At 58.5% G+C, this 27,054-nt stretch overlaps 12 protein-coding genes across 12 annotated transcripts; 4 read left to right on the forward strand and 8 right to left on the reverse strand.

Moving 5' to 3' along the window:
- Positions 1-384: 384 nt before the first annotated feature.
- On the forward strand, positions 385-2,191 carry JDV02_002246 (uncharacterized protein). Its single transcript, XM_047983251.1, has 2 exons — positions 385-672; positions 724-2,191. The coding sequence occupies exon 2, from the start codon at positions 1,091-1,093 to the stop codon at positions 1,994-1,996; it is 906 nt and encodes a 301-aa protein (XP_047839221.1). The 5' UTR covers positions 385-672; positions 724-1,090; the 3' UTR covers positions 1,997-2,191.
- On the reverse strand, positions 2,151-3,459 carry JDV02_002247 (Lysophospholipase). Its single transcript, XM_047983252.1, has 4 exons — positions 2,989-3,459; positions 2,895-2,930; positions 2,425-2,828; positions 2,151-2,368 (listed from the first exon to the last, which is right to left on the reverse strand). Exons 1-4 carry the CDS (start codon positions 3,364-3,366, stop codon positions 2,284-2,286), a joined length of 903 nt encoding a protein of 300 aa, XP_047839222.1. The 5' UTR covers positions 3,367-3,459; the 3' UTR covers positions 2,151-2,283.
- Positions 3,460-3,527: 68 nt separating this feature from the next.
- Positions 3,528-5,377, reverse strand: JDV02_002248 (uncharacterized protein). Its single transcript, XM_047983253.1, has 2 exons — positions 4,958-5,377; positions 3,528-4,903 (listed from the first exon to the last, which is right to left on the reverse strand). Exons 1-2 carry the CDS (start codon positions 5,280-5,282, stop codon positions 3,780-3,782), a joined length of 1,449 nt encoding a protein of 482 aa, XP_047839223.1. The 5' UTR covers positions 5,283-5,377; the 3' UTR covers positions 3,528-3,779.
- Positions 5,378-6,241: 864 nt separating this feature from the next.
- Positions 6,242-8,109, reverse strand: JDV02_002249 (uncharacterized protein). The gene is made up of 2 exons (XM_047983254.1): positions 6,593-8,109; positions 6,242-6,543 (listed from the first exon to the last, which is right to left on the reverse strand). Exons 1-2 carry the CDS (start codon positions 8,023-8,025, stop codon positions 6,363-6,365), a joined length of 1,614 nt encoding a protein of 537 aa, XP_047839224.1. The 5' UTR covers positions 8,026-8,109; the 3' UTR covers positions 6,242-6,362.
- A 342-nt stretch (positions 8,110-8,451) lies between these two features.
- Positions 8,452-11,431, forward strand: MPE1. Its single transcript, XM_047983255.1, has 2 exons — positions 8,452-9,349; positions 9,404-11,431. The coding sequence occupies exons 1-2, from the start codon at positions 9,178-9,180 to the stop codon at positions 11,122-11,124; spliced, it is 1,893 nt and encodes a 630-aa protein (XP_047839225.1). The 5' UTR covers positions 8,452-9,177; the 3' UTR covers positions 11,125-11,431.
- Positions 11,432-11,437: 6 nt separating this feature from the next.
- GET3 (Golgi to ER traffic- protein) lies at positions 11,438-12,935 on the reverse strand. Its single transcript, XM_047983256.1, has 2 exons — positions 12,350-12,935; positions 11,438-12,219 (listed from the first exon to the last, which is right to left on the reverse strand). Exons 1-2 carry the CDS (start codon positions 12,752-12,754, stop codon positions 11,584-11,586), a joined length of 1,041 nt encoding a protein of 346 aa, XP_047839226.1. The 5' UTR covers positions 12,755-12,935; the 3' UTR covers positions 11,438-11,583.
- A 1,468-nt stretch (positions 12,936-14,403) lies between these two features.
- JDV02_002252 (uncharacterized protein) lies at positions 14,404-16,250 on the forward strand. The gene is made up of 2 exons (XM_047983257.1): positions 14,404-14,664; positions 14,775-16,250. The coding sequence occupies exons 1-2, from the start codon at positions 14,445-14,447 to the stop codon at positions 16,235-16,237; spliced, it is 1,683 nt and encodes a 560-aa protein (XP_047839227.1). The 5' UTR covers positions 14,404-14,444; the 3' UTR covers positions 16,238-16,250.
- A 35-nt stretch (positions 16,251-16,285) lies between these two features.
- Positions 16,286-19,056, reverse strand: JDV02_002253 (uncharacterized protein; the record flags this gene model as incomplete). The annotated part of the gene is made up of 5 exons (XM_047983258.1): positions 16,286-16,639; positions 16,721-16,843; positions 16,931-17,365; positions 17,433-18,898; positions 18,963-19,056. The coding sequence occupies 5 exons, from the start codon at positions 19,054-19,056 to the stop codon at positions 16,511-16,513; spliced, it is 2,247 nt and encodes a 748-aa protein (XP_047839228.1). The 3' UTR covers positions 16,286-16,510.
- A 399-nt stretch (positions 19,057-19,455) lies between these two features.
- On the reverse strand, positions 19,456-20,160 carry JDV02_002254 (uncharacterized protein; the record flags this gene model as incomplete). Its single annotated transcript, XM_047983259.1, has 2 exons — positions 19,456-19,972; positions 20,036-20,160. 2 exons carry the CDS (start codon positions 20,158-20,160, stop codon positions 19,456-19,458), a joined length of 642 nt encoding a protein of 213 aa, XP_047839229.1.
- Positions 20,161-20,420: 260 nt separating this feature from the next.
- On the forward strand, positions 20,421-21,386 carry JDV02_002255 (uncharacterized protein). Its single transcript, XM_047983260.1, has 2 exons — positions 20,421-20,776; positions 20,907-21,386. Exons 1-2 carry the CDS (start codon positions 20,704-20,706, stop codon positions 21,242-21,244), a joined length of 411 nt encoding a protein of 136 aa, XP_047839230.1. The 5' UTR covers positions 20,421-20,703; the 3' UTR covers positions 21,245-21,386.
- A 538-nt stretch (positions 21,387-21,924) lies between these two features.
- JDV02_002256 (uncharacterized protein) lies at positions 21,925-22,866 on the reverse strand (the record flags this gene model as incomplete). The annotated part of the gene is made up of 1 exon (XM_047983261.1): positions 21,925-22,866. The coding sequence occupies one exon, from the start codon at positions 22,864-22,866 to the stop codon at positions 21,925-21,927; it is 942 nt and encodes a 313-aa protein (XP_047839231.1).
- A 679-nt stretch (positions 22,867-23,545) lies between these two features.
- Positions 23,546-26,042, reverse strand: PTR2_1 (peptide transporter ptr2; the record flags this gene model as incomplete). Its single annotated transcript, XM_047983262.1, has 9 exons — positions 23,546-23,680; positions 23,762-23,949; positions 24,010-24,274; positions 24,432-24,546; positions 24,604-25,135; positions 25,281-25,506; positions 25,577-25,701; positions 25,754-25,984; positions 26,039-26,042. The coding sequence occupies 9 exons, from the start codon at positions 26,040-26,042 to the stop codon at positions 23,546-23,548; spliced, it is 1,821 nt and encodes a 606-aa protein (XP_047839232.1).
- Between the last annotated feature and the right edge of the window lie 1,012 nt (positions 26,043-27,054).

The following is a 27,054-nucleotide window of genomic DNA, read 5'->3' on the forward strand; positions in this document are numbered from 1 at the left end:
GTCTTCCTGACGCACCGCAAAGTGCGCCAATTGAAGTGGCCTCGACGAGATTAACAGACGGCAACGCTGCATCTCATTGAACATAAGTTGTTCCGGCGAATCACTGGAGCCAGCAAGATGATGTAGATCAACCGTCAGCGCCATTTGAGGTCAAAGGGCAATGTAACCCGCGCTACAAGTAGTGGGCTCTGGACGCTCCACTGGTGGAATCGTCCCACCCCAAGGTGCCGAATGACCCCGCCTCCACCACGCCAGTGCCGGCACAGGCAGCCACCTCACCTCTCAGCGCAGCAGCCGCCCGCCCTTGATGCGCATCAATTGATATCCTACCAGCCAGGCAAGCCAGGCAGGACGCTATTTGCCGACAACTCGGTCTCGGTGGGGCCCATCATGAGACGAGGGCGTGCGGATGGACGGACGGGATCAGATCGAGCAGTGCAACAGTCCCACCACGACAATGGCAGCAAAGTGGTCTGTTTGCGGGGGTGAGGAAGAGACACTCCTCTTCGGCTCCTACCTTGCCCAGCTGATAATACATTGATACTGTCCTGGAACCCCCATCTTGATCGCTTTTCATGTCCTCGTCACCGAGATTTTGCGCACGCTGCAATCCCGCAGGGCGCTCCTCTTCCGCAGGACTCATCACCGACACACCTACGCGCCCGCCATCCAGTAAAGTTAGCCCCGCGCCCCGCGTGTCATCTGCCCACTGACGTGAGTTAGTAATTGAGTCGATACCCAGTGCGTACGAAGTAACTGCCGAGGTGACGCATTGGGCTGCCCGCACTGGGCTGGCTGCTCTATGTACTTCCACCCCCGATAGCAAGGGCAGCACCTCCTCCGCAAGCCCTCCCCCCATTTCAACAGCTTCAATCCCTCTCTGCCTTCCTCCGCAGAGACGACAAGCGACGTGAGGCGGCACGGTCATCTCCCATGACTCTGCCGCCTGCGGTTGTCGTGTTATCACTTGCTCCATCACTGGCCCAACTGTCGACGACACTACCTTGCGTACTTCGTATAGTAAGACAGGTACGAAGTAACTCCTACGCCCTAAGGTAGGTCGGCAACCGCCCCCACGGCGCCGTCCAGGATGCCCCGCGAGAGTCGCATCTCGGCCACGAGGCCAATCTTCCCGACGTACCTCCTGCCGAGCTTTAGGTTCTCCTTCCCACGGCGCCAGTCCGCCTCGTCGTCCACGTCCTCGTCGTCGGCCGCGTCGTCTTCGCATCCGGTCGACTCCGCCATCTCATCCGCGGCCACGACACCCAACAACTCGCCGCCCGACCGCGAGCCCATCCGTGATGCCGTCACCGGCACCACCAAGTCCGACCGCCGCCGCCTGTCGCGTGCCGCCCCCGACACCCTCCGCTGCATGAACTGCTCCACCGACGTCGCGCTCGCCTCGCAAATCATTTCCAAGGGCTTCACCGGCCGCTACGGCAGGGCATTCCTCGTTGCGCCGCCGGTCCTGCCCGCGGACAAGGCGCGGCGCCGTGGCGGCATCGACGAAAAGGCCAAGGACGTCAAGGACCAGGGCCTTCTGGCCAACATTCGCATCGGGCGCAGCGAGGACCGCCAACTCGTCACGGGGTGGCACGTCGTCGCCGACATATGCTGTGCGACGTGCTCTCGCAAGCTGGGGTGGAAGTACGTCGACGCCAAGGAACAGTCCCAGAAGTACAAGGTCGGCAAGTACATCCTCGAGGTGGAGCGCGTGGTGACGCACCGCTGCTGGGAGGACCTCGACGTGCCTCTGGGAGGCTGCGGCGACGATTTGGCTGTCATCGATGAGATGGCCGGTCTAGGAGGGGGTTGTTTGGGTGGCAGTGGCGGCGGCGCCGACGAAGATGACGGTGAAGAGGAGATTGCGTTCGACTCGGAGGATGAGGACGAATGTGAGGACATTTTCATGGGCGTGTGGGATGCGGAGACCGTGGCGAGGCGGAGGAGCCAGACTATCGCGAAGCGCGAGTCCATGGCCGCGGCCGACGTGTGATACGGCCGCATGGGAAAGCAATCTGTGATTGCCGAGGCGGTAATTGGGCATGGGAATTGAGGGCGGATTATGAGCCTGCAAGACGTGACGAGATGGTATGACGACTGAGTTACCAATATGAGTATGGATACCCCGGGACGTTGGAAATATGATAGTTTATTTGGTACTGTAATCAATACATATACTCTTCTCTGCTATATTAGATCAAGCCCTCTAAAAATCTCACCGAGGCTTAGCTAGTGGCGTCGACGTCTCGAGAGTTGTTGCATCATCTCATCCTCACGACATTAGTTGCCCTGAGGCGGTAGCCTCGCCCTCAAAAAAGCCTCTACCTCGTCCAGCTCTTCCAAGCACGCGGAGTGCTCCATGCCACTATGCGGCGTCAGCATATTCTGTGCGTGCACAGGTCCTCTGTGTTGCGTGCTCACCTGTACGTCTTGAGCGTCACGTCGTAGCCCATGGCCTTGAGCAGGCGCTCCGACCCCTGCGCGAGCGGGTAACGGACTATCTGGTCCCTGTCGCCGTGGGCCATGAGGACGGGAGTCGCCTTGTTTGCATCGTCCTCAGGGACGTGCTGCTTGAACGTCTGATGCAGGAGCAGCCACGACGACATGCCCACGATGCCGGCAATCTTGAAGGGCGCGGTGAGACCCGCGAAGATGCTCATGGCGCCGCCTTGGGAGAAGCCGCCGAGCACGACGCGCTCGCTGGGGATGCCCGCGGCGACCTCGTCCTGGACGAGAGAGTGCAGGTACTTGCGCGACTCGAGGATGCCGGCGGTGTCCTCGTTGAGCTTGGACTCTATCGATGTGATGGCGGCTCCGAGGCTCGTCTATGCCCGCGTGAGCTACCAGTCAGTTATCTCGCGCCATGGGCGGCACGTGCCGAGGGGACTTACAATGTCGAACCAGCCAGGCATCGGGTAGCCGTTGTTCTAGTCATTCTCAGCAACCAGGACTCGTCGGATGTTCTTGAAAAGGGGGGACACGAACGACGGTGATGGGAATGACGGGCGCATTGGGCAAGATGAACTTGACCTCGCTCAGGTGCTGCTTGTGGCGCCAGCGCTCGACGGCATCGGCCCATCCCGCGCCCGAGTCTCCCAGGCCGTGCGCGAAGATGACGGTGGCCGTGTGCCGGCCCTTGGCCGGGAAGATGAGCGGCGCCGCCCTGCGGACCGAGGACATGACGGACGACGAGGTTGTGTGAGGCGACGAGGAGTCCCCTGAGACGGTGGTGCCGTCTGCGTGGTGCGCCGCAGCGGGCTGCGTGGCCGAAACGTCGAGGAGCTGCGGGAAAAAGAAGCTCAGTAGAAAGGCTGCTGCCGGCAGGGCGAGGCTGATGGCGAATACGAGTCTGAGATTGAGCATCAACACCTGGTTGTGGTGCGCAACAGGTCGACGAACTTGAGGTTGCTGTGTTGCGGGGCGGCTTCGCTGCAAGGACTGCCCTGTGGTGGTTCGGCACCAGGGCTAGCGCTACGGAGCGCCTTTTGTTGAGAACCTTGCACCCTGAAGGCAGTGCTGTTCCTGGAGCACAGCTGGAGTGGAGTGGATCAGGGGGACCGCGAGGGCAACCTGGAGTTGAGGTGCCCAGTGGGCGGGAATGCTGGGGCATGCTCTACAACTGGGCGACTCCAGCTATAAATCTCCCGCAAGTTGAAAATCCATCATCTCCAGAGACTGATTGATTCACCAATGATGGTACCTTTTGAACACTTCACGCGAGCTTCATGACGACTACTATCCAAAAAAGGCCGGTCAATGGCCGTCCAGACTCGACGTCAGTGCCCCTCCTGTCTCGAACACGCGCAAGGCCTCCCCCCATATCGGTGCCTGCTATGCGGGATTCTGCCCGACGGGACAAAGGGTTCCAGAGACCCAGCAGCGCTCAACAGCTGGGACTTGTCCGGACCAAGTCTAGAGGCGGATTCGGCCTCGTCCCTCGTCTGAACGGCCCGGACCTCGGGCTGCAAGGTAATGACGACCACTGGCTTCCCCGAAACGGCGGCCCGGTCGATGTTCTTGACCTTGAAGCGCGTCCCCGGCGCAAACGTGTACTCAACCTTCCGCGGGTCGTCCGACAGTGGCGTCACGTACGCGGCCGTGTCCCACACCCACGCGCCGTCGCCCGGCTCGGCCACCAGCACGATGCCGTTGGCGTAGTGCATCGCGTCCTCGAGGCTGTCGGTGAAGCTCCAGACCATCTTGGTCGTCACCGTCCTCCCCATCCCCGCGTAGGTCGCCAGCGCGTCGCCGAACGGCGCCACGAGCGTCGTCCCGACGGGCCCGTCGTTGAGCGGGCACTCGAGGAACTCGATGCCAAAGTGCTCCAGCCCGAGCTGGGAGATGTCGGGCTGCCCGCTGTACAGCCGCGGCTTGGCCAGCACCGCCGTGCGCGGGAGCGCCGCGAATGCCGCGCCCAGGAGCCGGTTCTGCACGTCGCTGAAGCGCTGCAGCTCCGTCGACACGTTGGCGAGCTGCGCCTCTACGTCGGCAAGCGAGTCGGCGGGCTTCATGAGGAAGGAGCGCATGTAGCTGTCGTTTTGCGGCGTGTAGTACGACCAGTTGCTCGCCCAGATCTGCTCGGTGATGGACCTGCTGTCGAGGGGGTGCGGCGGCGGGTCGATGCCCGTGTATTGGAAGATTTTCATAAGCACGAGGCGTGCGAAGGATGCCGTCGTCCAGTCGTACACGCTCATCGCCAGCTCAAAGCTGTGGCGCGTGAACGGGAAGAACTGCTTGCCGAGCGCCCGTATCTCTTCAACGGACTTGCCTGGCGACTCGGGAATGTTCTGATACGGCACAAACTGCTCCTCAATCATGTTGAGTAGATACCCGGCATCACTGTCGGATATATAAGGCAGCTGCTTGAGCTTGCCAGACACGGGCGAGGTCGTGTAACACTCTGAGAGGCTTGTCAGCATTGCCACGACATGAAGCTGTACTCGGTGCCACGAACCAATTACGGTCTCGGGAAGCTCGTGGAAGCTCAGATCGAACATTCCGCCGTCATGAACATCGAGCGTCAGGTTCACCCAAGGGACGACGTGGTCTAGTTCCGGACAGGAAGCGGGAGCCCCGGTCTGCAGCCGGAGCGAGAGCACCGCTCCGTTGGCATCAATGGCAAGGCCCGGGCCGGACCGAAACTCGGTGAGGTCGAGAAAGCCACCGCTGTCCACGATCAGCCGCGATGAGACATTCTGCCCCCCGCGAACTTTGTTGATGGCGTGGCCATCGCTAAACCACAGCTGCACGTTGCAGAGTATACTGACGAGTTGCCACATGCCTGCGGCGTGGTGTCAAGCCGCACCAGGAATGTACAGTGTAAATCACGTAGATGGAGTGAGGGCGAGTGCTGCGCTGTGGCGGCGCGGGCGAGCTGTCGCTTTTACTACTAGGGGTCATCATATGCGAGACATCGTGACCTGATGTTACACTGCGTCCCGTTTTTGTTATTAACCTATGGAGCTGCGAAAGGCGGGAGCGGGCCGATCATATCATCCCAAGGACAGAAATCACGTCAAGCCACTGTAATGCCTCAGACAACTGCCTGCAAGCCCTCGGCATCCGGACGCTTCGGCAATGCATAGTCTACAGAAGGAGTCTGGAATACGCCAGCACCTCCCACTTCTGAACGGCTTGAGGGGCTAAGACAATGCGTTGTCCCTCCATGTCAAGCCTGATCATGCTTGGTTATTACGTAAATAAGCATGGATCTCGTCGTTGACACCTCAGGTTATCCGCCTTTCAACCTTGACTCATATGACGAGGTGGCGACGGTCGCAGCCGGGCCCGTACATTGTAAGCTCACCAATATCAGGTTCCATGCCGGGATGAACAGCAACAGTCAGACGACGAGGTACGGTAATCCCACTGTGCGGTGAGCTTTTTTAAGCAGATCAGCGCGGCGTCCGCCAACTTCCAAGCTTCTGAGTGATTGCCATACAACTACACGAATGCGACTATGGACCCAGTGGGATTATCTCCGAGGGGCCGTGGGATTAGAGGTGCCCGACGACGATGCCAGATTCCAGGACTGAAGCGGTTAGCATGGATCTGATTGTCGACTAATCTCCTTTGGATAATGCACCGAGCGCCGTGAGCAAGGTTCATTTGTCCGGAAATCCGCCTCTCAAGTTTGCAGACAAGTGATTCACATCTCGGGTATTAAACCCCAGAGGGTGCATAATCATGATGTGTCACAAGGCGTAGACAGGGCGTTGGGAGTTTCGCACGGCACGAGCTCGTTGACAGACTCATCAAATGTTTCACTGCTGCCGACGTTACGCTTGAAAGTCCCTATTTGACCCAGCTTTGGGCAATGCATATGGTTGCTACTTTACATCACTGCGTAGTCATGCATCCTACTCCTGCGGCTCCTCGGCAACGTAGTGCAAGTAGGCGCCCAGCAGCTTGATGCCCTCAATGTAGTTACGCTTGTCTAGCTTCTCGTTGATGGAGTGAGCACCGTCCGTGGAGCTGCCCATGGGCAAGAGCAAAACGTTCTTGCCCGTCGCCTCCTCGAATGTCAGTGTGACGGGAATGCTAAGTTGTATTAGCGCAGGTCGACCGAGGACACCAGTTTAAAGCTTACCTTCCGCCTTCGCGGGTGAAGTCGGGCTGAACGCCCCAGACGCGCTCGGTGGCCTTGGCAGCGGCGGAAAAGTTCCAGTGCTTGGGCGACGCGGCCCACCACTTGCCCGTGTGCTGGGCAAATACCTTCATGGTGTTCTTGCTGCCCAGCTTGGCAAACTGCTCCTCGACATACTTGTATACGCAGTTGTTGGTGGTGTCGATGTCCATGTTGGGCACGGTGCGAATGGAGAACTTGCCAATGACCTTGGCCGGGATGACTGTCTTGGCGCCGGGGCTGGCGAAGGCACCCTCGATGCCGTGGACGGAGAGGGAAGGGTATCTCCAGCGGGCCATGAGGGTGTTCTTCTTATCATCGTGAATGGTGGTCTTGCTGCCAAGGGACTCGAAGATGTTGTCCATGGTGAAAGAGATTCCATCGTAGAGGCCCTCCTCTTCCTTGGTGACAGGAGCAACCTGCTCCATGATGCCGGGGATCTGGATCTTGCCGTGGGTGTCGACCAGGGAGCCCAGGAGGCGCACCAGGTCGGTCATGGGCTCCTGGGCGGTGCCGCCGAAGACACCGCTATGGAGATCCGCGCCAGGGCCGGAAACCTCAAGGGAATAATAGTTGCAGCCTCGAAGGCCGTAGGTCAGGCAGGGCTTCTCGGTTCCCAGCCAGTAGTTGTCGGAGATGCACACGGCGTCAGTGTCAGCAAAATACTTCTTGGCCTCGGCCTGGATGAAATCATCCAGACCCTCGGAACCATACTCCTCCATGCCCTCGAAGCACATGAGCAGGTTTACGGGAAAGTCGACGCCAGCCTTCTGGTGAGCCTCAATGGCGTTGAGCCAGCCCAGGACGGGGCCCTTGTCGTCAGTGGCACCACGACCGAACATGCGGCCCTTGTCATCGACGGTTAGGTTGAAGGGCTCCGTGGCCCAGCCATCGCTCTTCTCGGCAGGCTGTACATCGTAGTGGCCGTAGACGAGGATCGTGCGCTTATTCTTGTCGTTGCCGTATCGGCCGAGAACGACGGGGGGCAAGTCGAGGTGCTCCTTATGAGGCTGCTTGCCCAGAGGCCTCAGCTCCACCTCGGCGCCCAGAGCCTTGAGCTCCCCGGCGAGCCACTCGCCCATGCGGACGACATCCGGACGGCGGGCATCCTCGGCGGAAATAGAGGGGATAGCAACTGCCTTGCGGAGGCGCTCGATGAAGTCGTTGGCCGAGGCGTCGACCTGCTTGAAGTAGCCGTCGAGTTGAGGAGCCATCTTCTTGGCTTGATGGGCGCGGATCGCGTCTGTCAGGTAGTGGCGGCGGAGGCAAGGAGGGGCAGTCTGCGACGCAAGAGAGAAGCTTCTGGGTATCTCGAACGGTCGTCTTGTCGAGACAGAGACAGCGGATCGAGTGGCACGACAGAGCAAAGGAGTCTGCAGCAAGACGGTGCGGGGCATCGCTGGCCTAAGAAGAAAACACGCCGCAGCTTACACAGGCCGTGCCCTCCTTCTACATCTGGTGGCGGGCTGGCGGGGGAGTTGAAGAACTGGATGTGCTGTGACGCTCTTGCCCAACTAGCGACAAATGGCAGCAAAGGGACCTGTGGCTCGGCGGGACCGGCGGCTACAAGCGGCAGCCAATGGATATTGGCTTAGTCACAGGAACCTCCCGGCCCACTGCTCGGCAAGTCGCATCCGTGACAAGCGTGGCAGACCACGTGACTGAGCTAGAGCGGAAAAACTCCGACCGAGCTTCCGCTGCCTCCTTTGACGGATGACAAACCGGCGCCCTCCGCAACCAGTCAGGTCAAGCGTCAGCCCCCGCAAGGACTGGTTCTTAACACTCCCCGATCGTCCGAGCCATCTGTGCACGCTCCAACTCTCCTTCAACATCTCACCCGCCTCCATCTCCCCTTGCGCCGTCACGAATCATCGCCATCGCCAAGGTGTCACAGAACTCTTCTTGGGTGGTCGCTTCCTCATCGTCGCTGCACCAGTCGCCTGTTTGACCGGGCCCACCGCTTCGACCGACCGTAAACACCGCAGTTCCAGCTCGCGTGTCCCTTTCGCAAAGTCTGCTCTCGGCCCGCGTGACTCGACCCCCGACGCAGTCTCTGCATCGTCGTCGTCCCTTCAGTACCTTGCTGTCATTTGACTGAGGATTCTGGAAGATAATAATTAGCTGACCCAAGACGTGATTTGGCTTCGAGGGCGTCGTGGTGTTGTTGGTGGCGAGGTGGACCAAGGACAACAAGATCCTTTACTACTGGCCTCGGCCAACTGTACCCGTATTTCCCTTTGCCCTGTTGACACCTGTTTCTCCTTCCAAGTACAATCAGAAAAATTGAATATTTCCGTTCAACCTGACCTGCGAGAGCACTTGGGCGTGCAAGACGAGGGAGAAGGAGAGAAAACAAAGGGAAAATTCTGGCTACGGACCAGCAATTCATATCTTCATTCATCAAGCAGTTCCTCGTGCGGCTTATTTAGCCAGGCGTCTGTGCCTCTGCCCTGGCGAGGATCGATTCGAGTCGCCAAAACAGCTGCGACCTTGCAACGTGGTTCCTCGTAAGTAGAGGGAAGCCAGCACAGCACAGCACAACCCGCAGCATGTCTTCATCGGTGTTTTTCAAGTTCAAGTCCCAGAGGGAACCAACACGCGTTGAGTTCGACGGAACGGGCATCTCCGTCTTTGAACTCAAACGCGAAATCATCACCAAGAGCGGCCTAGGTGATGGCACCGACTTCGACCTCCAAATATATACCGACGACAATAGCCAAGGTGAGTTGGACTGTACTCGTGTCGAGCCGCCAGGCTCGCTAACATGGTGCTCAGAATATGACGATGACACAACAATCGTACCGAGATCTACGACGGTCATCGCCCGGCGACAGCCAGCAGCCAAGCCTGGGGCTGGCCGCGCCGCTCGTTATGTTTCAGGGAAGATGCCGGTGTCGGCCAAGAACGCTGGCCGTAAAGAGCAGGCTGCCAAAGCGTCGGCAGCAAAGCCCAGTACGAGTGCAATCAACCAAATGAACGCGGCCATGACCGAGGAGGAGAAGATGGCGGCCATGTTCGCCGCCCAAAGTGAACAATGGTCTGCCCAGCAGGAGGAGATGTCCCACCAAGCGCCTGTCTTCAAGCCTGGAGCCAAGCGGCCAGCAAACGTCCCCGATCACGACCCCCCAAACGGCTACATATGCTATCGCTGCGGTAACAAGGGCCACTGGATCCAGCTGTGCCCAACCAATGACGACCCGGACTTTGACAACCGGCCCCGGGTCAAGCGGACAACAGGCATTCCGCGCTCGTTTCTGCAAAAAGTCGACAAGTCTGTTGTCTTGGCTCAGTCCGAGGGAGACGAGTCGAAGCGGCCGTCTGGCATAATGGTCAACGCCGAGGGCGACTTTGTCATAGCTGAGCCAGACAAGGCTTCGTGGGAGCAGTTCCAGGCTAAGACGAAGTCCTCAATCGCCAGCAAGGAGGTGCAGGCCGAGAATAAGGAGGTGCAAGAACGCGGGCTGGAGTGCTCCATTGACAAGAAAATGTTCATAGAGCCTATGAAGACGCCGTGCTGCAAGAAGACGTTTTGCAACGACTGCATCACAAATGCGCTTATCGAAAGCGACTTTGTCTGTCCTGCTTGTCAGACAGAGGGCGTGCTGATCGATGATCTGACCGCCGACGAGGAGACAGCGAAGAAGATCCAGGACTATCTGAAGGAGAAGGAGACGGCCAAGTCGCCGCAGCCAGCTTCCCCGACGGCGGACACCGACAAGGCGGACACCACTGAGGAAAAGCCCGAGGACAAGGAGGATGACAAAACCGAGGACAAGGCCGAGGACCAGACGGAGAGGGCAGAGGGGAAGGAAGAAACAGATGCAAATGAAACCTCGGATTCGCCTACGTCGAAGCCCGCCACTCCGGCCTCGCCCCCCAAAGGGCCCAAGGCACTTGTCCAAGCCAACGATCAAAAGGAGACTCACCAAGAAGCCAACACTAATCCGAAGAAGCGGCCCGCGGACGAGTTTTTGGAAAACCCCAAGATTCCCAAGGGCCCAAAGGCGATGCAAAACCAGCAAAACATGATGCCGAACGCCATGAACGGCATGAACAATGGCATGCCTAACATGGGCATGAACAACATGATGTTCAACGGCATGGGCATGATGCCTAATATGATGGGGATGCCCAACATGAATATGAACATGGGTATGCCAATGATGGGCATGCCGATGATGGGCATGGGGATGAACGACTTTGGCATGAACGGCGGCTTTGGAGGCATGGGCGGCAATATGGGCTTCAACGGCATGTCAGGGATGAACGGCATGAATATGAATAACATGGGCATGCAGCAGCAGGGGCCCAACAACATGGGCGGCATGGGCGGCATGGGTGGCATGGGTCCCATGAACGGATTTCAGAATGGCGGCAACTTCCCGCAGCAAAACAACGCGGGCGAGGATGACGCTTACTTCCGCAAGCCAGTCAACCCGCACCGACACCAGAATAAGCAACGGCGCGTGCGCCCCAGCGACTACCGCGAACTGTGAAGTGGCTCTGGGTGTCGAGGGGAGGAGGAGTTCTGCATATTATCATACTACCAGGCGCAAGAGCGGAGAGGCCACCATGTATGGGCTGGGCGTGGGTTGAGAGACCAGGGGTGCGGCATATTGTTTGGATGTCTTGGGCTCGGCGTTTGGCAAGGGCTTACCACGGCCGAGATCGTGTGTGCCCACATGAGGGCGCCTCGCGCGATGGTGCGCCTCCGGAGTCTTGATTTGAGCATGACGCCTCCATGACAATAAGGAGGCATGCATACATATACATTTTTTAATTCAAGCAAAGCTCTTGTACCAACGGGACGGGGTAGTCGTTTATTGTGACATGTCTACATGTTTTATGTGTTGTGATGTCGTGACGCGAATCATGTCTCATCCAGGCCTACTACGTACATACATCCATCCACACGAGCGCGAGATTGCGCCCTGCCATGCCTCTCCTCTTCACCTTCACTGAGGCGGCACATAGGGGGTAATCAACAGCTCGCTAAACTTTTCCAGCTTGTCCTTGCCGCGCACCTCCTCGACCAGCAGGGGCATCTTGACGACGTTGAAGTCCTCTGCGTAGAGCTCCTCGTACTGGTCGAGGTACTTCTTCTGCATCTTGCGACGGGCGTTGCACTGGTCGCAGTCGCTCGTCTTCTTGGGGAAGAGGAGCTGGTTGACGACGATGCAGTGGGTGTCGATGCCGTAGCTGGCGAGCTCCTGGATCATGCGCTCCGTCTCGTAGAGCGAGAGGAACTCGGCGATGCAGACGCAGACAAAGGTGGTGAGGTCGGCGTCCTTGAACTGGGCGTTGACCTCGGCGATGGTCTCGCGCAGCGACTCGAGCTTCTCCATCATGTCGTTGAGGTTCTGGCCGTTGGGCAGGGCGCCGTTGGAGCCGAGGAAGCCGTTGAGCAGGGGGCCGTACTGCGACGAGAGCTGGGAGACCTTGGCGAGGGCCTTTTCGAGGACCGAGGGGAACTGGAGGAAGCGGAGGGTGTGGCCGGTGGGGGCGGTGTCGAAGATGATGGTCTCGTAGGAGAGCGACTTGACCTGCTTGAGGACCTCGGCAAAGGACATGGCCTCGTCGATGCCGGGGATCTATAGGGGAGACCAGAACGGTCCAGTTAGTCGTCTACCTAGGAAGAGCACGGGGGGTGGGGGAGCGTATGTCGAGAACGAGAGAGAGAGAGAGAGAGAGAGAGAGAGAGAGAAGCGCGCGAGGACGTACAGCAAAGGCCAGGTCCTGCATCATGCCGCCGATGCCGCCGCCCATGGCGTTGAGGTCGTCGGCGGGGCCGCCCCCGCCGTCGGCCTGGCCGGCGAGCAGGTCCTGCATGCTGCCGTTGGGGTCGATCTCCATGGCGCTGAGGTTGTGGAAGCCGTTGACGAGGCGGGCGTCCTTGCCAAACTTTTGCGAGAAGGCGTCGGAGAGGTTGTGGGCGGGGTCGGTGCTGATGAGCAGGACGGAGCGGCGGACGCGGGCGAGCTGGATGGCGAGGGAGCACGACGTGGTGGTCTTGCCGACGCCGCCCTTGCCGCCGACGAAGATCCAGCGCAGGGAGCGCTGGTCGAGGAGGGACTGGAGCGTGGGCTCGAGGGCGTCGTCGGCGGAGACGACGGCCGTGGACGACATGGTGGTGGTGGCGGCGGTGGTGGTGGTGGCGGCGGTGGTGGTGTCTGGCGGTCGAGCGAGCGAGTGACGACGGGGGGAGGGATGGAGGGAGCGAGGAGGCGGGCGCCCGTCTGTGTCGGGGTCGAGGGCAGTGGCGGATTGTCTGGTGAACGAGCAGTATCGTCGTCGTCGTTGGCGCAGGTCTTTGGCTCTTGGGTGTCGCGTCGTTGTATGCGACGATGCAAACGTAGCTTGCTTCTGGAAGGCTCCCCTCGCTGCCCCTCCGTTGGTGGGATTCCATGAGGCGACCCCTCGGTGGAGGCTAGCGCATTGACTCCCACTGGCGGGGCGGGATTCAGGGCATTGGCTGTCCGTTCCAAGGCTGCGCAGGAGCTTGAGACCAGGCAAGGTGCTGATCTGATGGCGGGGCAGCAACGCCTCCTCCTCCCAGCGGGTGCCCGTGGCGGGGTTCATCAATGAGGGGTCCCGTCGATGGATGGATGGACTGGTATTCTTCAATCTTGCGCTTTTAGATTTCGGGTGTGAGCCGTGACCAGTAAATAGACAAAGCAGGAAGAGGTAAACTCGTAATTATTCTCAACTGTTGTCCAACGTGATACCTACCATCGTCTGTTCCAAGCCCTTTCTCACCGGCCAGCGCGACATACAAGGTACGTACTTGTGAAGCAAAGCTGTCTAACATGAATGGCTGTCCGGCCCGAGGCTGGAGGTTTTCGGGCCAGTGACAAAGTACAACGAAGTATGTACTTCGTACCAACCGCACAACAGGTGTGTTATAAAAAAATTTCCCCAAGATCCCTCCTACATTCGCACAATGCACGGATGGTTGTTAGCTGCACAGATCTTTCCATGTTTTCCATCCACCAACCACCATTCAGCACCCGCCATCTGCTGATAAGACCCTGCACGGCAGTGGCCCGTCGCAACTCCAATGCTTGGTACATGCATGCTCTCATGACGCCTCGAATCAGCTCAGGACATACCGGGTCGGTTGATAACAGTCGATCAAGCCCGTCAAAGGCCCGTCGCTCTCGTTGCTCTCGCCGCCGTCTTGGGCGTCACCGCTCGTCGCCGGTATCGTAGCTACACAGACTGATGCAACCCCCCCCCCCCCCCAAGGCAAAAGGCGAGCCCGGTCCCCTTGTCCTTGCTAACTGAACCAACGGGGGGTCAACAGCTCTCGCGCCCTCTGCCATTCCACGTACGTCCTTGGGGGTGCCCTCCTTGTTGGCCCGTTGCTTTTTTTTCTTCCCCATGTCAAGAAGCCAACAGCACACGCCCTTTCACGGCCCCGTACGAAATCGACGCGAGAAAGCCACCCGCCAGACAGACAGACAAACCCGCAATGACGAGAGCCCCGGCCGGGCCCTATCATGTGGCAAGCTTACCGTCGGGACGGGCAGGTGGGCCGGGTGTTAGTCTTAGGCGTAGTGCGTGCGTGCGTGAGTGATAAGTGTGTTTGAAATCCGGCGGGCATCAGGGATCAGAGCCAGGCTTGATTCCTCTTTTTCCCATCCCGCGGTCCCCCCCGGCCGTTCAATTGCCCTTGCTGTCACGTCTTGGTTCTTTTTCTTTGGCATTTTCATAGACTCAGGGCGTGTCGGACTTTCCTTTCACAGCTGCTCGGGCCGCCTCTATCTATCCGCCCCAAAAAAAATCCAACCCTTTTCTCCTTGATGAAACGAACACCATGACGGTCCCTGCCACGGTGAGCCTCACGGATCCCTTCGAGGTGGATACCCTCCTCGAGATCCGGACCTCGGCCATGAAGAAGATGGCTGGCCTGAACGTTCAGTCGGGCATCGATAAGAAGCTCTGCCCCGGGCCCATGAAGGTGGGCAAGCTGGGCCTCGAGGGGGACGAGCACGACCCGACCTTTCACGGCGGGCCCGACAAGGCGATTCTGGGGTGTAAGTCGTCATCGTCCTTGTTGTTGCCGCCCCTGTCCGTCTTTCCTTGTTCTCTCGACGCAAACATGTTGTTGCCCGTGCGTGTAGCTGAACGGTCATCATCATCACAGACTGCTCATCGCACTACGCCGGCTGGCAGCGGTCATACCCCGAGCGGAGGGACCGCTTCGTGCCCGGCGGCTTCGGCGAGAACTTTGTGACGGCGCGGATGAACGAGCGCAACGTCTGCATCGGCGACGTCGTGTCCGTCGGGCCCGAGCTCGTGCTGCAGGTCTCGCTCCCGCGGCAGCCCTGCTTCAAGCTCAACCACCGCTTCTCGCTCAAGAACTTTGCGCCCCTCACGTACCAGACGAGCCGCACGGGGTGGTACTACCGCGTCGTCCGCGAGGGCGTCGTCCGCGCCGGCGACCAGATCCGCCTCGTCGAGCGCCCCTGGCCCCAGTGGACCGTCGAGCGCGTCCAGGAGTACCTGCACCGCGTCACCGACGACCTCGACATGAACCGCCAGCTCGCCGCCGTCGACGCCCTGGGCGAGGAGAGCCGCGGGCAGTTCCGCAAGAGGGTCGCAAAGGCCATGCGGAAGGCGGCCCGGGCTGCTGCTGCCGCCGCCGGTGAGGACGACGACACGTGGAGGGATTTCAGGATCACGGCCCGCAGCATGGAGACGTCCAGGGTCGTGTCGCTGATGCTCGAGGCCGTCGTCCCGGATCCCGACCCGGAGCTCCTGCCGCTGCCCGGGTCGCACGCGCGGATCAAGCTGCCCAACGGCCTCGTCCGCTCCTACTCGCTCGTCGCCGGCGGGGACAGCCTCTCCAAAGTCTCGGACAGGTTCGAGCTGGGCGTCGCGCTCGACGCCCACAGCCGCGGCGGCTCGCGCTACCTCCACGAGAAGGCACGGGTCGGCGACGTGGTCCAGGTCGGGCGCATCACCGCGGGCATGGGCTTCGCCAAGGCCGCGAGCAACCACTGCTTCGTCGCCGGCGGCATCGGCATCACGGCCTTCCTGGCGCTCATACGGCGCGTGGACAAGATCCACCTCAACTACAAGCTGCACTACGCTGTGCGCTCCGCCGACGAGATGCCCTACCGCGACCGCCTGGAGCCCTACCGCCACAACATCGTCATCTACGACAAGTCCAGGGGCGAGAGGATGGACGTCGCGCAGATCGTCAAGGGCCTGATGTGGAACAGCCACCTGTACGTCTGCGGGCCCAACCGCATGATGGAGGCCGCAAAGGCCGCGGTGGAAGAGGCGGGCATCTCCCCGGGCGAGGTCCACTACGAGGCGTTTGCCGCCGACATCTCGGGCGACCCGTTCGAGGTGGAAGTGACGGGCAGCAAGAAGAGCCAGGTCCTCGCGGTCGGAGAGGACGAGAGCCTCCTCGAAGTCCTGAGGCGGGAGATGCCCGACTTCCCCTCGAGCTGCGAGGTGGGCAACTGCGGTACCTGCAAAATCACGGTGAGGAGCGGACGCGTGGATCACAGGGGCTCCGCGTTGCTGCCCGAGGAGCAGGAGACGTCTATGCTGGCGTGCGTCAGCCGTGGCATCGGCAGGATAGCCATCGAGGTCTGAATTCCAATGTGACAATTACTCAACAATATTATCATTATGATTACCTCTCCCTCGTCAGTGTGCGACCGTCATCCCGAGACCAGACGTCTTTCGCGCATCTCTGTATCCGCCAACACCCCGCGGTTACCACAAGACGTGCCTCAGTTTTTTTGTATCCCACAAACTTCCACAAATGTTGTGTCGTGCCTTGCGTGGCTCCCAAAGGTCTTCCTGACCTGCCTTTTACTCCCGACTCCCGTGTCTCCAAGGCACTCTCGATGTTCACGGTGCAGTTCAACTGTTATCATCTGACGACTCATCGTCGTCGTCGTCCTCCTCCTCCTCCTCCTCCTCCTCTTCCGACTCTTCCGACTCTTCCCTCGGACGGTACACCAGGCCAATTCCCTCAAGCAGGCCGTTTTCCTCGAGTGGGTGTTAGTGACAAGCCGGGGGAAAATATCTTCTGGGGATCGCGGCAGCCGCAGTAGCGCGAGGGCAACGCACCATGAAGCCGTGTATGCCCACGGCGTCGTGTATAAACGACAAAGCAGGAGTCTTGGGTCGCGGCCCGAAGGACGACGCCAGCGGGGCCGACAGCCGTCCGACGCGCCGTTTGCTCGTGTAAATCTTGAAATCGAATGCGTTAGTTGTTTTCGAGTTCCCCCGGGGTGTATTGTGATCGGTAGCCGGGGGTGTATGTGTATTTATTCGTACGGTGATTTCGTCTGGGCCATATCGGTGGCGCCGGTGTATTATGTTTGTGAGGCGTTCGCCGTCGGAAAAGTCGATCTGGAAACTGTTGTGCGTTTCCGCCTCCTGCCCAATCACATTCGTGTGGTCGCCGAGGAGTAAGTGCGTCTGGATCCCGACGATGCGTCTCTCGGCGTTGATGTGCACCGTGATGGTGAGCTTGTCGTCGTCGGGGAGGACGGCCTCGGGCCCTCCGAAGAAGCCCACGAAGCACGGCCTCGACGTCGAGAACCTCATAGCAGACGTGCCACTCAATGTAGTGAAGAGCCCGTAGATGAGGCCCATCGGGGGCACGTCCGGGATCCAGCTGACTGAGTCGCGCTGGTCCAGGCCTTCCTCGTCCTGGTCCGGCGCGGGGCAGTGCAGGCTGCGTAGCGACATGGACAGAAGCCTCAGACCCTAGTAGATGGTAGTTAGAAAATAATGTATGTAGCAATGCCTTATTTGGGGGCACGGGTAGTAGTACATCGAATCCGGCCGAAATTTGCGAAAGCCTCGTCGGCCACTTGGAAACCGTGGGAGGGCTTCGTCCGATGACCAGGCGTCTCTTGGGTATGTCGGCGCGATCGCTAATCCACGCCGACAGCTCTTGCTCGAAAGTTACCGCGGCGATGCCTCGCACGCCCTCATTGTCGATGGCCAGGTGGAATCCGTACAGTTCGAAGCCGTCGGGGTGGTCGTCACACTCAGGCCAGGTAAGGGTTTGGAGGGTGGACTCGGAGACGTAGCCCATGTTCTGCCTCTGGCCCATGATGCTCTCAAACTGTAGTCCAGACACGAACTTCTCGCCGAAGATACTGACCGTGCAGACCGCCACGGAGCGAATCTTGTCGACATCCGGGAGGTGTATGCGGCGGAAGACGAACCCGCTGGTATGAATCAGGAACGGCTGCTTCTGATCTTCGATCCACTTGGACGTGGACGCCTCGCCCTTGGCCCCGTTGTTGTCCGTCGTGACCTCGTCCGAGCCTGGTTCCGGCTCGGGTATGGGTGTCCCATCGCACGGGACGCCGAACACCTGGTCGACCAGCGTGGTGATGGCGACGGCGAGCTTATACACGCGCTTGCGGTTGACGAGGGCAGGGTGGTGGTACATGGCTCTGTAGTTCATGTAAATCATGCGCCACTTGCCACGATATTCGTCCTCGACGTCGTGCGCCTCCCAGACGTGTGCAAACTCGTGTCCGACTCGGAAGCGTGAGTGGAAAAAGGTGTCGGCGAGGGGCATGAGAGCGATGCGCCGGGATGCGAGGCGTAGGTTGTAGACGTCGCAGCTCCGGAGATGTGCAAAGATTTCGGTGATGACCTCGTACGGCAGCTGCGAGAGCCTGCCGCCGCCCGAGACGTCGTCGGTGAGAAACGGGTTCGGGGAAGGCTGGCGCGATGGCACAAATTCCTCCTTCCACTGTATGATCTTGCCAGCCAAATGGTCTTCCTCCAAGGGGTCCCAGGCTTCAACTTCTTCAGGTGAGGATTCCTCTAGCTCAAAGGGGTAGTCGTTGTCGATGACGAGGGCGTCTTCTGTGCTGAGGAACTCGGTGTCGGCTGTGATTTGGTACAGGCCCAGATAGCTGTGTCCCCAGTACATGACGCCCTGAGGGCACGGGAACGAGCGCAGGACGTTGAAAAGGGCTTGGAGGCCCCGACTCGACGTGTCCAGGCCGTCAACAACGCTGGCCATGATATCCCAGCAAGAGGAGTGAAACGGAAAGCCCCAGCGGCCCTCCTCGACGCTGTCTGCGGGGGGGACGGGCGGATCATTGAAGCCCTTGCGCATGAGACGGATGAGCTCGGTCGAGGGCGTGGGCTCATCCAAGATGGACTCATCGTCATCGAGGACGACGCAGTCGAATGGGGGATCCTGGCGTTCGTCCCTGCGCAGGCTGACGCCCGAGAGGCGCGCGGGAGCAGTCCGGCCATCCTCGACGTAGACTGAATGAAAAAGGAACCGGTCAGTTGCGTCCAGGAAGCGATAGGTTGTGGGTCCTAATAGTACCGGCCCGGTATAGTGTCATCCACGGGGCGAGTGGTGCTTCGTCTTCATCCTTGATTCCCGCGCCACAGCAGCAGCACGTCACGATCTCGAGCATGATGGAGAATCACGGCCGCGACGGATCGATCGCTGCAGTATTGAAGATTTGGTTTCTGTCGTCTGTGATTGAATAACGGATCAAAGTCAAGTTGATGAGAAACGCTGAGGAGTTGTGTGTGTGGCAACTTGAGGTGAAGGAGCGATCAAGCGGCGGAGCGTGGCGATGGCTTCTCGGCGTGAAGAAGGAGGGAGAAAACAATTGAAGCAACAGGCAGCAACGCGTCGTACACAATTTATAGTCAAGCGGGCATCATGCCAGAATTGCAGTGAATCACTAACAGTTGATAGAACCTACTCGCAACGCTGAACGGCCAAGGGTGAAGGGGCTGTTGCCATGGGAAGCTGTTCACGAGCTGTTCACGACGCGCCACAGGTCCAGCCCAGGCCCAGGGTTACCTCATTTCCGCAGGCGCAGGTGCACCACCACGTCCTTTGAAGACTCTTTCCTCAGGGGTAGCCGCCCCTCGTGCTCGAAGCGACCCAGCTCCTCAAAGCCCAGCTTCTCCAGTACGCGGATGCTCGCGCCGTTGTCGCTGTGCGCGCTGGCCCTGATCTCGAAAGGCCTGGCCGTCGAGCCCCTCCGAGCCGTGCGCTGCCGGACATATGCGTCGAGGAACCCGCGCAGGCTTTCAGTGGCGTATCCGTGGCCCCAGGAGTCTGGGTGGAACAGATAGCCCAGCTCGACCACGCTCCCGTCGTCTTCAGGGTCGGCCGCGGGCTCGGACGGCAGGCGAAAGGTTGACGAGAGGAGCGTCACGATACCCATTACTGCTTCAGGGGCGGTGGACTGCAGTTCCGTCGTCCTGGGTAGCACGGCAAAGGCTGTTTTGACCTTGTTGCCTGTAGCATTGCGCGAGAGGACCCCCGCCATCCATTGCTGGCTGTCTGCCTTGGTCTTGCATGCCCCGCGATAACTAGGCTTTGTGAGCCACAAAAAGGCGATTGATATGTCGGCGGACTTGCATGGGCTGTCTCACCTCCATTGCGTGGCCAGTTCGTTGCTCCAAAGCCGATGGTACCAGTCCAGATCTTGACTCCCCTCATCGTTGGTGTGGAGCTGCTTGAGCAACAGACGAGGTGTTTGAATCTCGTCCGCATCCATCGTGCGTAGAAGCGGTGTTCTATGTCATACCCTACCCGATCGCCTTCATGTGGAGCAACTGAAGCAGAGGGAGCAATGATGTTGGTAATGCACGTGGCTCCAGCGGGAAGCCAATCGAGGGATGCAGTTGGAGCTCAAACGGCCCAAATGCAAGTGTCAGCAACGGCCAAGTTGATCCGAAATAATCCCCCCCAAGTTGACTTTTGGCGGCGCCCATGACCTCAGCTCCTCAGCTCGTGCTCGATAGAACCCCCAGGGCTCCAGGGTGGCTGCAGATCCACGCGATGCTGCGCAATCGCAATGAATTCGATGCGGGCAGTCCACAGCGAAATGTTCACGGTCGTGGCGTCGCGTCGTGAACGTGAAATCGCACCCCAGCGTTTCAACCAGCTTCAGCTTTCCACCCCATGGTGGTCATGGCCATCGATGAAGGGTATAAAAGAGGAAGCGCGCGCTGGGTGGCTCGTCTCGTCATGATCGCCCTCTACACAATCGACCCGGCACAGGCTCACTTCCACGATCCAGGCAGTAAACGCAAGAAGCATGACCGACTGGAAGCCACCTGCCTTTGGCACGCCGACATGGCTCGCCATCCCCGCTACTGATGTCCCGCGAGGTAAGTCAGCCTGCGTTGGTAGCTGGCGACCGTAAAATAAGCCGTGTGGCGGTGGAGGAGCCGTCGCCACAAAAGATGACGACTTAGTTGGAGCTGAAGAGAGACTCGTAGCTGACGACATGCTGCCCAGCCTCCGAGTTCTACAAGAAGGTGTTCAACCTGCCGTTCAAGGAGCAGCCCGCCGCCATGTCTCCCGATCATATTCGCCTCTTCGACCTGACCAAGAATGGGCTGAGCATCACTGGAGGTATCCTCAAGGCCCCCGACTCGACTGGCGCGTTTCGCGGTGGCAAGGGCGGCGTCTGCCTCCACTGGTTTGTCGAAGACGTGGATGAGTCGGCCAAGCTCATTGAGGCTGCTGGCGGCAAGATGTTGACTGAGAAGGAAAAGGAAGGCGAGTCTGGCGTGTTCCGCTATTTTGAGGACACGGAAGGCACCGTTGGGTCGGTATACATGCTGGTCAAGTGAAAATACTGTCTGAATCAGATTCACTTGATGATGACTGGACTTCGTGAGCCCCGATATATCAAGGCCTACGGTCTGGTGGCGAACAGCAGCAATCGGCAAACGTGAACAACAGCCGGCCTATGTCCAGGCACGCAGTGTGCGATCCATTGAAACTAAAGTTTGAAAGCCTTGGGTATCATTGTATATGCATTCGCCGTCTATGTCCTGATGGGATTGCTGGTAGAATGCTACCTCGTGCCAAGTGTTCCCTTGCCGGATGTGCCGTTCTCGATCACGTAACCAGCGCCGTGAAGCAGGGCCTCGCGGTCCCACTGTAGTGTCTTTGATGTCGTCGTGGGGTTCCTGTGCGCCTCGGCGAGGACAGCAGGCATGGCAACGTCTTAAGAGGCAGTGTCGTGGTTGAATTGGGCCTGGAATGGCAGGTCTCTGGCCTTCAAACCAACGTTAGCCATCATGGCTCGCAGTGAATCAAGTACAGGCGGGGAGAAGGCAGCCTCTCAGACAAGTTTGAGAAGATTTGGTAACGCGGTGGTTTGCAGCATCGCCCAGAAGCGACAGCCCAGGGGCCCTGAGCCATCTCTGGCGCCTCTGATGGCCCCGCAGCGTCATCATGATCGGCGGGAGAGTAATGAACAGGTGGTTCGAAACGTACCGTTGCGTAGCGGCCGAGAGTTATGCCCTCACGTCTCGGGCTTAAACTTGCCCCTCTTCTCCTTCATGGCATTGACTTTCCTCTTGTCATCCTCGAATCTTCGTATCAGAGCAGCCTGCTCCTGCTTCCTCCTCTCCCGCAGCTGGAACCTGTAAAAGTCCTTCATCTCGGCCTTCTTCTTCTGCTGCTTGTCGACCATCTTCTGCTTAGCCTCCTCGGCCTCCGTTCTGCTCGCCGGCGCAGTGCGGCCGCCGCGCGTCACAGTGACAAAGCCATCCTCATCCGGTTCGTTGCGTAGCCTCTTGGCCATTTCGGCGGCCTCCTTCTCCTTGCGGTTGAATGCGTTGAAGAATGCGTGCACTGCCTTTTGCGTGACCGCCTTGTCGACGCGACATAGCTGCAGGTGAGACGATACCCACGCAGGCCCCAGCGGAGGCACGTCGTCTCCAACGTTGTCGCCCCAGACAGGGTATTTCTTCGTCTTCTGGAGCTTGGCGATGGCCTTGAGAACGAGCTGCACGCTCTTCTCGTCGGCAAGCAGCGCGACGGCGGTGCCGCTGCTTCGATGTAACCGGCGGGTCCAGATTTCAGGGAGCCGCGCCGCCTCCTCCTCGCGAGCCAATTCCTCCGCTTCCAAGTCTGCCCTCTTCCGCTTTCGCGCCAAAACCGTTACATTGACGGCGTGCGCTGGGTCGACTGCAAGGGCCGTAGTCGTCTCGTCGTCGAATTTGATCGTCTCGAACCTGCCTGCGCCGACAAGAGCGGTGAAGACGGCTCTGAAGTGGGCCTCTGTGCTGTCGGCAGGCACATTCTTGAGAAAAAGGCTGCGGGAGTCGTCCGGCGTGGGGACGTTGGGGGAGTTTCGTCGTATCCTGATCTCGTGCACTGCCGTGGTTGGGAAGGAGGGAACGGCGGGCATGCGAATGGGAAGAATGGCGAATTGATCGCTCACCGGGTTCGTGGATGGCATGGTTAGGAAGTCGGTGCCGGGCGCGGCAGGCGATTTGTGTTAGAGCGTCGACACGCAAATCAGTTGTCAAGGTTGGGACAGACGATAAACCATGTTGATGCTGGAGAAGAAAAATGTCGGACCCGCAGCTTATCGATTGATACAGTGCGTTCTTCTATCGACACTGTACATACTGTACGTACTTCGTATATAGACATCTTAAACCACGCCACGATTCAAGATTCTACGAGTGTACCCGATTCCTACCTCATGATTCAACTCCATCTGATGTGCCCGCCAGAAATATAGCGTTTCTTTTCGGCGTGTGCCCTTGGATGCGGCGCGCCTCATCGAATTCGCGAGGAGTTGGGAGAACACACAAACAGCCCAACATTCAAAAGACATCTCCTGCGTTCGACATACATGAAACAGGTTGTCAAACGGCTTCAGGTCCGACGTAATTTACTAGCGTATAGGTATCAATAGCTGCGGACACGCTTGCAGAAGTCGGCATACAACAATTTGCGGCGTGTGTTAAAGACCCGGTGTGCCTTCTCCCTGCCTCGTGTCTTCCTGCGCACTCACATATAGCCTCGTTCACGCTTACACCTGACGAGCAAACGATGGGTGAACTTGCCAAAGGGACCGATATCTTGCCTTTTGTGATGAGACGTGCGAGCATAGGCAAAACCCGACGGCATCATGCCACACTTTTGACCGGGACGGCATGGCTGTCCACATTCACATCTTTGGAGCCATCCTCCTGCGAATCAGTTGCTTCCTCGGCCGAAGAGAGGAGGTATTCTTCTTTGTCAATGTGACGAAAGTAGAAGTACTAATACAGCACAGGCACAAAGTAAGCTGCCACGTTTCACGGTCGAAAACATTTGTGACGGTGGAAAGGGGGCAAACGTACGAAGAAAACTGTCACCACCGCACCAAGAATGGTCGGCACTGCAAAGTCCCACACCAAGTGCGGATCGGCAATCACGGCCGAGGCGGCCAAGTTCACGACATAGGCCACGCCGGAGGAGAAGAAGAGCTGCGTGGCGGAAAGAATCCCTCTCATATTTGGTGGCGCGCGGGAGTAGGCAATGCCAAGTGCTGCCGGCTGTTAGTGCTCCAAATGGCGGGGGAAAAAGTCTTACGGAGATGATGGCATACCAGGGACATTGAGGAAGAGCTCCGAAAAGCCTCCCAAGGCGAATGGGATGGCCGCCCACCAAAGCGAAATGGGCGAAACAAGCCCATTGTCGACGCACTCAGGGTCCGAAGATCCATACCAGCCACAAGGGTTGGTTTCATACGCTCTGTAGCACAAGATGCAATAACCCAGGCCCGCTATGGTGCTGATGAAGAAGCCAGTCGTAAGTCTAGCCACGGGACCGTAGCGAATCCTTTGCCTCCGTAGAAGGGGATAAAGGCCATACTAGATCCCAAGTCAGGACATGTTCAAAATATGGAATTGGCATCATTTTCTCCTCGGAGCGGGTACAAGCAAGCGTGGTTTTGTGCCAAGTACAGCCGCATGATGGAGATTCGAGACACTTATGAGGTGCAAGCGTTTACGAGACTGAAATACTCACATTCAGAACCGGACCTAGGACGATAATGGAAAGGGAGTTGAAGTTTCCGATAACGTCGTTAGGTACGCCGTTGCCCATAAGCATTGTGGTTAGAAAATTCGCCGAGCTCCCGATGCTATATGTGCCCCTTGATTAGTTCTCGAAGAACGCACAGAAAGTAGGTCGCCCATACCCATTGTCATTCCAGAACTGAACGGGGAAGAAGGCAAACATGCCCGCGGCCTGCATGGTGCGCTTGACATCCTCTACAAACTGGTCGTTGTAATGTGTTTCGGGCCGTCGTCCACTGGCGGCAATCACGGACGGCTTGCCCGCGTCCCACCATCCAGGACGGCCGATCCTAAAGACGCCACCTCCTCTCAAGCAGTGGCCCAAGATGCGGAAGACATTGGGCAAGTCGGACCCTCCGGGCTTTTGCAGAACGAGCCGAGGCTTGAGCCATAAGAGCAAGAGCGGCAGAGGCAGGTATAGGAGAAGAGGCAGCAGGTACGCCAGCCACCATCCTACATATCGGGCCGAGTACGAGGTCGCAGTGGACAGGAACGCCCCGATATTGATAAGCAAGTAGAACCATAGCATCACGCGCTCGGTACCATGCTCGGGGTCCTCAATAACACGCTCACCAGACTTCAACGTGATGACGTTGGGCCTGCGTGTTTGCATCTGATCGAGTAGCAACGGCGACACGTTTGGCTTGAACATGGCTAGAGTTTCCGCGTTAGAATACAAGATGGGAAAAGATCGACGCGCGACACACCCAAGCTGACAAGATGCTCCGTCTGGTACGAGCGAATCTCGGTGTGGCCGCAACGGCCCCCCCGGCCAAAAGCAACGATGGATGCAACTTACCAGCGCCAATTGCCAAGATGAAGACTCCCAGGAAGAATGGTATCTTGGCTGTGTCGTTCTCAATAAGTTGTTTCGAACCTCCGGCGATGATCAGGATGTGTCCGATGCCACAAATGATGATACCCCAGAAGATCATGGGGAACCTGCCGAACTTGGCATCTGCCAGATAGCCCACGACAAGAGGGAAGCAGTAAGCAATCAAATTGAACGCCTGCGAGGTCGCATTCTAAACGGTCCAGTCCGGTCCGATCAGCACAACCCGGGACTGCCTCACTGATACTCGAGTCGATCCTTACCGCGACTTGCTCGCCCATCCCCAATGCACCCTGCGTGGCTTGACTACCCTCGGGGACGGCACCGTACCCATTACCACCCTTTGGCAGCGGACGGTTGATATAGTTGGTCCAAATCAGAGCACAGCCTACCAATGATCAGTATGCATCCAGCCCTGCGACGGGGGCTGGAAATCCTACCATAGTACGAAGCGCGCTCGCAGAATTCGACGGCACATAGAAGATATGCGACCGTGGGGAGCTTGCCGGGGACTCGACGAAGTGTGGCAAGCTCCTCCTCCGTGGGCTTGCCTTCATAATCAGCGGTCGTGATCGCCACCTCGAGGGCCGCCGCCGCCACTGAAGGCTTCTCAGGGGATGCGCCTTCGAGCGCCCCATCGTGGACGACGACAGCCTCGGTGGGCAGCTTGTCTGCTATGGTCGGGTTAGAAAAAGCCCGTCAATCAAAGGTTCATCTCCACGTACACATGATGGCTTCTTCTTCTTCTCGTCAACGGCAAGGAGGTGAAGAGTGAAAGGCCACCGACTGAACGGAGCGCGGGGTTGTGCGCCCAAGGCATGTGTTTTGTGTTGTTCTGCTTGCTGTGACCCCCTACTTGCGTAACGTGACAGAGTAGCTGCCGTGAGTTTGCCTGGGGCTGATGCGGACCAACCGCCACCTCGTGATAGCTTTTCCCTGTATGGAAGCTGATAACATTAGATCCCCAGGCCTAACCAATCAACTCAGTCTGGTTGTGTTACGACAGCATTTGTCACTGTCCATGCCTTGCAAGCCGTTGGTTGCACGACAGGCCGAGAGCCTTCTTGCACAGACCGCGAGAGACGCACCAGGGCAGGGGTTGAATGCACGGGGGAGGCCAACACGCAGAGGAAACCTATCAGGTCTGTCAAGAACTAGCTCGGATGGGCAACTTGCGTCGCGATATTCAATATTGCCGTGCCGGGAGCCAGCCGTGGTGCATGGCAACATCAGAGCAGAGTGTATATACACAACTAAGGTACTGTGCTGTTGGTCAGTGAGGCACGCGAGCTTGGATACTTTGTAAAAGGACATACCAAGTATAAGCGAGGCAAGCCTTGCCCGTGCTTTTCCGCACAGGTCGATCACAAGACTGGCTGGGCACTCACGGAGCATGGCCTGCCGAGCCTGAAGCGCCGAGCCAACTCGCCTTGATCCCTACGTCTGTGTCACGTATACTGTACGGGACAGCTTTTGATGATGTACGCAAACAAAGGTAGTCAGCCATGTCTCATGCAGCTCAGCACTGTACCTTGTAGAGTTTCTTCACATTTGTCCTTTTGGCCCCCCACACACCATATGGCACAAGCAAGAGGGAAACAACACAACGAGTTTAGTGCTTCAGGGACCCCTTTTCTTTCCAGCTTTGCACAAACAGCCGTATCAAACTTTCGCTCACGGCGCCACAAGCTTCAAGTGTGCTTGAATGTTCCCGCGCCTTGGTAGTCCCGAGCAGGAACCC

Source organism: Purpureocillium takamizusanense, chromosome 2, assembly GCF_022605165.1.
Source record: "Purpureocillium takamizusanense chromosome 2, complete sequence".
NCBI classification, from domain to species: Eukaryota; Fungi; Ascomycota; class Sordariomycetes; order Hypocreales; family Ophiocordycipitaceae; genus Purpureocillium; species Purpureocillium takamizusanense.